At 40.6% G+C, this 7,113-nt stretch overlaps 2 protein-coding genes across 3 annotated transcripts in view; one reads left to right on the forward strand and one right to left on the reverse strand.

Moving 5' to 3' along the window:
* Nucleotides 1–1,598, reverse strand: part of LOC136437324 (hedgehog-interacting protein-like) — a 32,060-nt gene extending 30,462 nt beyond the window's left edge. For both annotated transcript variants that reach the window (XM_066431873.1, XM_066431874.1), the window contains exon 1: nucleotides 1,285–1,598. In XM_066431873.1, the coding sequence (XP_066287970.1) occupies nucleotides 1,285–1,524 (240 nt within the window). In that variant the 5' untranslated portion in view covers nucleotides 1,525–1,598. The remainder of the gene's footprint in view (nucleotides 1–1,284) is intronic.
* An 11-nt stretch (nucleotides 1,599–1,609) lies between these two features.
* LOC136437354 (ubiquitin-fold modifier 1) lies at nucleotides 1,610–4,641 on the forward strand. Its single transcript, XM_066431922.1, has 6 exons — nucleotides 1,610–1,716; nucleotides 1,819–1,875; nucleotides 2,017–2,074; nucleotides 2,815–2,854; nucleotides 3,313–3,345; nucleotides 4,001–4,641. Exons 1-6 carry the CDS (start codon nucleotides 1,661–1,663, stop codon nucleotides 4,063–4,065), a joined length of 309 nt encoding a protein of 102 aa, XP_066288019.1. The 5' UTR covers nucleotides 1,610–1,660; the 3' UTR covers nucleotides 4,066–4,641.
* The last annotated feature ends 2,472 nt before the right edge of the window (nucleotides 4,642–7,113 follow it).

Consider the following 7,113-nt stretch of genomic DNA (forward strand, 5'->3'; position numbering starts at 1 on the left):
GAGGTAAAACAGCTCAGCTTACACCAATAAAAACCAAAGAGCTCGGGCCGGGCGGCCTTCCCATTTACTGCATTATTTCTCTCAGCACAATTTCTGCAATCAAGGAAGGTGAGGCCAACCCTGGACCATTACTGAGACCTGGCACTGGGAGATGAATCGCCTTTGGTCTCCCATAATGATTCCTGATTACAGCATGCATCAGAGTACTGTACATACACACCTTGACTCCTATGCAGCCAATTTCAAAGCAGCCTCACAACAAGCCGACCCCTTGCACTTCTATCATCATATTGGGAGAAGACTGCACACAGTAAATCACTGGCACAATTTCTACCCTGAATGGTCTTATGTACATAGCGGCACGATTGCCCGCGTTTTACGATGTAACTGCAGGAGGCTGTGGATATTTGAGACACGGATATTTCCGATCAGGGAGTGATAACTTCCCCTATGCAGAGACAATTTTGCCAATATAACGTTTTATTACCTACCCGAGTGTCACCGATCCCAAACTGATAATTGTCATTATCTGCTGACTGCCGCTGCTGACTTTATTGTCAGCTGGCTCAAAGGCAGGGCAAATTCTTATCACACCCTGGAATGTCCACAAAAATGTTGCGGCGAGTTTGAACTAGCAAACAAAACATTATTTGAGTGTTTTTGAACTAATTTTGTACGTTTGCACTTAAATAAGTTATAATATCGCTGACACATGTAAATAGACTCCATAAACATCTCTTTGAATTGATGTGTAATTGTATAAAAGGATTCGGAAATGTTAAGATTTGCTTTTTCATTGCGAAAATACAATAGACAGGTGCCTCTGTACCTCACAAAGGTTCTTTAGAGTTGCAGCAAGGAAAGAGAACTATGATTCACCCCTACATACCAACGTTTCAGCGGGGCATTGGGCAACAACATACAGGTGCAGTGGGTCCCAGCATGGGGCATACAGCACCTTTCAACCCCTGTGGTTGGAATGTTTGTTGAACTAGGCTGAGACACTCCCCTGGTTTACATAACAAGCGGAAAACGGGCCACCCGGGGGAAAGACGATTATGAGAAATCCAAAATCACCGCAGCGCAAAGGAAAACAAAGTTTTGTGTTGCAGATCTTGTTGTGCCTGCCAAGCGCTGACACGCAGTACGCAGAAGAAGATACGATTCCAGAAAAGAACAATCAAATCTGACGTTTAAAACGAAATGACAAAAAACATTACGTTAAACGTGGGCACTAAGGCAGATATATAGTAGAGCTTCTACAAAAACACTTGAAGAAGTCACCTCGTAGTTGACATGCTGGAAATCGGCCTGATAGTCGTGCGGACAGCAGGAGTAGTGCGGGTAGTGCTCGGAACAGAACACGGGCTGTCCCGACTTCGGCTGCCACTCGCCCCGGTTGCGGTCTTTCACCACGATTTTCTCGGGCAAAGTCCCGTCCGAACACAGGTGATCGAGGTTAGTAAGGTCTGCCGCCCAAGCCAAGTTGGCCACGAGCAGAAAAGTGAGAGAAAACCTCTCCATTTTGACGGAGAAACTTCTCTTTTACACAACTCTCCTCACTACCACCACTGTGCTTTTCTCGTCTGCTAAAATCGATCGTCTTTTTAAAGTCTCGCTAATCACGAGATCTCGCGTTACGCGTGCTTTTATCCCGCACATGCGCACTGTCAGGCGTACACGAATACTTCCGGTTTCTCCACAGCTGGCAATCATGTGAGTTTCTCAACATATTTTCGCACATTTCTGACGTTTAGACTGTGTCATATGTAACTATCATGAGTTTTTATGATAACTTAATTGTGTTGTTTCACACAGGTCGAAAGTTACCTTCAAGATAACGCTTACGTCGGATCCAAAACTGCCCTACAAAGTGTAAGTGCCCCCCTCCCACAGTCGACATACTCATACTTTTGATGAAATTTGAATACACTTGTGAAAACAGTCTGTCCGTCGCTTTACTTTGATGTGTGTGCCGTGTAGTACTTTTCAACAGGAACATGTTTTTATTTGCAGACTTAGTGTACCAGAAGCAACACCATTCACGGCAGTTCTAAAATTTGCAGCAGAAGAGGTGAGTATGGAGTATGGGACTATGGGATGGGAGGTGCTGTTTCTAAATTGTCTTGAAAACAATTCTCAGACAACTTGACATCAGGGAAAAGTGGTCCCTTAGCCAATTGGGACAAGTTGGCACCACGCCTATGAAAGATTTCAAGACATTTTGTTGTCAAGAGGCTGCCTAACTCTACCCCAACTCCTTGGTTACCCTAATTCTAACTCAACCTTAATTCTAAACCTACTCGAGTCGTGCTGGGCATGGTACTGAGTTGTCCTGATACCTTGAAAACCACAAGCAGCCTTGATCACTGAGGGAAGTGGAGTAGTACAAAGCGGTCCACATCGTTGCAGGGTGGTGGGGTGGTCCGCAGAAGCTGAAGATCTATCATAATAGTTTTACAACAATGAACATAGTAATTGGGGATATGTACTAGTAACAGTAGCTCCTGTTAGCTACTAGTTATATCATTCCTCTTTCTATGTTATAGGTAATCTTAGCCTGGGACCTCCAAACCCCCCTCCCCCCTACTTTGCCCCTCGTGGGGTCATCTGGGGGAACACCATGATGATGATGATAATGTTATATATCATACCATACCGAGTGATGGGAGGAAAGATATGTGTCTGTAATATTCATACGAGTTTGACAAGAGTATGTTTGGGGTTATAAAGACATTAATCCTATTATACTCATCTACATCACAATATTGTGTATGTTACATCCTGAAATAACATTTCACATTTGTGTTTCAGTTTCGAGTACCACCTGACACAAGTGCCATCATTACCAATGGTAAAACATTAACTGGTAGTACCTTTCCCTTTTGGAAAGAGAAGGCCTCTCGGAGTGACATGTGATAGAGAGAGAGAGGGGGGTTGTTGGTGTCATTAAAGCCCCCTAGCAATAAGTCTTACTTGCACTGGAATTGGTATGAAGTCAGCTAGTTTGTGAAAAATTGTGCTGAAGCTTTTAGATAGTTTTTTTTTTAACTACACATTTACTGTGTAGTAACTGTACTTCCAAGTTTATTTAGACCAACATTTAGCCAGGCAAAGAGATTTCTTGTTGATGAAATGCAAATACTTGTTTCACAATTGAGATGATCACAATTTGTTAGTTTCATTTAAGGGAATGTTAAAATGTTCTAAACTTCTTGTCTAATAAAAGATGGTTTTCCTAGAATATGATTTTTTTCAGTATTGATAGTCAATAGAATTCATTAAGTGTTTTCTATTTTTCCACCCCCACAGACGGCATAGGTATCAACCCAGCCCAGACTGCAGGTAAATGCTCATTATATCCTGCAATTACACAAAAAAGGGCCTCAAATTCATAGCAGTAAAAGTGCATGCTTGGTTATACATAGACATGTTATGTCAATACAAATGTATCACATTATACCATCTCTTCGTTATCACATAAGGTACATTGTCTGATATCATGATACTGGGTCAATCACATGACTATGCAATGTTCTAAGCTTTAAGTTAAGTCTTGTCTATTATTGACATTACAAATTCTCACAATAAATAAGTGGAAGCAGCTGAGTCAAGTACAAGACTTCATCCATGGCTGGGTTTACACACAAGTTTTTGGAGTCAACTTGGGGCGGTATGTTTTGGGCTCCTCAAATGGAGTTTTCCTAGTAGGAAACGCTACTTGAATGACCTAGGGTTCTCCTTGCATGGTCCTGGGTCGACTCCAGTCCAAGTTGACTCAAAAAGGCGTGTGTAAATCAGGCCTATACCTGGCCTGCTTCATAAGTACATTTGAATAACTTTGTTTACCCTTTTATGGAAAAAACGTCACTAAAGTCTGTGATATATGTGGAAGAACAACTGTGGAATGAGCCTAGCTAAGTCATTAAGATGTTTTCTTCAGATGCTACATTAGTTTTCATGTCAATACCAATTAACTTCATATCTGTTCCAATTACAGGCAACGTTTTCCTAAAGCATGGCTCAGAACTGAGGATTATACCAAGAGACCGGGTTGGCTGCTGAAAAAAAGAACTGTACCTATCCATCTGATTTTACAAGACTGTTGACATGGCTATGTGACAAAACTATCAAGTTGAAGAGACTGCAAATATGTTAGGCTCAATGTATTGAGTGTCTGTCGAGTTGCATAATGAAGATACATGATGCAATCACTAATATGTACCACCAGATGATATTTATTTCCCTTACTCTTGTCTGATGAAAGACCCCAGTATTTCCATAATAATATGAAGGTGCAGTCACTGTGGTAGAAATGCAGTTTTAATTGTATTACTTTGATATTCCAGTTCATTTTCCCAAATGTATGTAAGGTTTGGGGTACTAACTGGTATGCACATTCAGATTGGGACAGGATTTTGCCAAAGTATATCTGATAAAGTTGTTCTGATGTAGGTACAAGACTCGTCCTCACATCTTCTCATGTTTCCTATATTAAGGGAGGAAGAAGTGAATTTTGAGATGCTGTATTGTGAAATCGAAGGTACATGTTCATCGCTGATATTGACATGGAACGGTGAAATAAAAGGTAGGCATAAGTACGCCATGTTGTCGAGCAAATGAATTAAACATGAAATTACACATATTTGACACGACATGATTTTATGCTTGAGATGGTTTTATGTGTGACAAAGCTGCTAAGTGGACCAGTGAAGTATTGACAAGCTGTGGTAATCTAATTACCTGGGACAGATGCACACATGATGGAATAGTTCCAGTCCTCACAGGACTAACAGGACATGCATATTACATGTTCCCATGATATGGTTTTCTACACCGTCACATCAAGTTTTTCAACAATGTTAAGGAATGGACAAGGAAGGGTTGTGGGTGAAAGGTGTTACTATGTTCAGGCAATACTAGAAAAATCAAATGCTATTCTCTAATAGATAAAGCAATTAGAGAAAGTCAACAGCAAAAATAATTGAAACGAAAAAAAAATCATGTCATCACACCAATTTGGTCTAATTCACATTCCGCTCTTGCATGCAATCACGGTTGCAATGAGAAACATAATAACCCATGCAGATAATGTGTTCACATGTTGGAGAGTCAGAGCGGAATGTCAGTTTCAATCAATCATTCGAGCTATGTCCATTACACAGGATCGTCTCCATGGCTGCTGTGCATGAATACAAGTGTCTGTAATTTGATTGGTTTCATATTTTATCATGACATATTCATCAGATACATGGAATGTTGCAGATAACATAAATGTCAAGGTGTCTACTACGATTTAGGGCACAAAAGAAACGCTCATCACTTCTTCCAGGAAAGGCTTAACAGCCAAAAGTTATGACAAGCCATTGAAATATATATATCATTCTCTACCTGACAAGAATTGCAAGGTGAAAGTCATACTCATTAGAGGCATTCTGTGTAGTCTGCACCCAATTACATGTATAATCAATAATATATCGACCATTTTGTATACATAACTCAGTTGTAATAATAATTGAAAAACACACAGCAACCTCAACACTGGTTTTTACATGCTCTATAAAGTTAAAGTAATATTTCCCAGACGTCTTGATAAGACGCGTAGGGGTGGCGGCCATCTCCCTTTTTGTAGCCTTTCGGCCACACATTTATGCAAGTCACTACAGCCGGGGCTAGTCAACTGGTAGTGATGTGTGTTTAACTTCCATACTCTTTTTCCAAATGCTGAGTGTTAAGCAGAGAAATCAGTGTCTTTGGTATGACCCGGCCGGGGATCGAACTCCTCTGTGTGCAAGACAAACACTCTACCCACAAGGCCATTGCACTGGTAGATGCTCTATACAACAGCAGCAATACTGGCCATGGGTTCCGTTGAGTGCAACCAGTTTTCAAAGCTGTATGGCCAAAGGGCTTATGAAAGATGGACACTGCCCAATGCACCATATGTTGTGGGAACGGCTTTTAAATGCACAGCATTCAGCTTGTTGGGAACACTATAAAATTGGATCTGTCAATACCACTTTAAATGGTTCTGCATGCCTTAAGCTCAAAGCAATACATCTCCCATTTATGACTTCTTATTGTAAAACAGGATTGAGTGATGCCGATACAGTTATCACACCCAAAATGGCAATTAGAGGAACAAATTGTCCCGGTGGGTTTGGTGATTTCTGTGACGGATGGAGTTGTGAAAAACCCTGTCATCATGAAATGATGAGCCTGATTTGAAGAAGTCCCATTTGAAGCAGATCATTTCTGAATCAGAGCAGGGATGGGTGGAGGGTCAGGAGAGAAACAGCATCACTAAGTAGGGAAGAAGGAGGAAAAGTTTTGAGCGAATGTTAAAAGACATCATTGAAGATTTTATCCAAGAAAAAGGTTCTCAAGCAACTGGATAGATTTTGGAAACGGCCGGACGTTTCAGATAGCATCCTTTACCTTTTGTCAGTGACTGGCAGTGACCAGTATATGTATATGCATATCTTGGACTACCTGGCTGTGTAGCCTTCATCGATACATTGAAGATTTGTTTGTTGATATTATGTAGAGTGAAGTGATTATGTCCCATTCCCTACACATGAAACAGTCTGTCCCTTCTTTGATTACACTCAGGTCATTCATGCTTGAGTGTTTTTACTTGCTTTGTTCTAGCCTTCTCCCTGTAAACCAATAGGGAATAGGGTGCCAAAGGGCTACTTCAGTGTGTTAAAGATTGAAATCCCTGTAAACAACTTAAACACTTCTAAAAGGCTGTTTTTTAGTCAGGACTTCATTCAAAAGGAGTGAAATTTGTATTGAAAATTCCACTTGCGGAAATTCAGCTGTTTCTTCCTTTTTTTACCTACAGTATTAGTAATAGTGTAGAATGAAATGGAACATGCATGCAGCCCTTGAACTCAACCTTCATTGCCTAAAGAAATTCTTGACCTTTGGTAAAAATCATTTATTTCAGTACTGGCTGTGAAGATTTCGTCATTTCCTGGGAACTACACCATGAACACAGATATTTCTATTAATAACCTATAACTCATACATACAATCGCAAATAGCTACATTTTGAATTATACCAGCATTCTCTTGATTTATGACTTTGTCAGTATCCCTATGAACGAG

Source organism: Branchiostoma lanceolatum, chromosome 6, assembly GCF_035083965.1.
Source record: "Branchiostoma lanceolatum isolate klBraLanc5 chromosome 6, klBraLanc5.hap2, whole genome shotgun sequence".
In the NCBI taxonomy this organism is placed as follows: domain Eukaryota; kingdom Metazoa; phylum Chordata; class Leptocardii; order Amphioxiformes; family Branchiostomatidae; genus Branchiostoma; species Branchiostoma lanceolatum.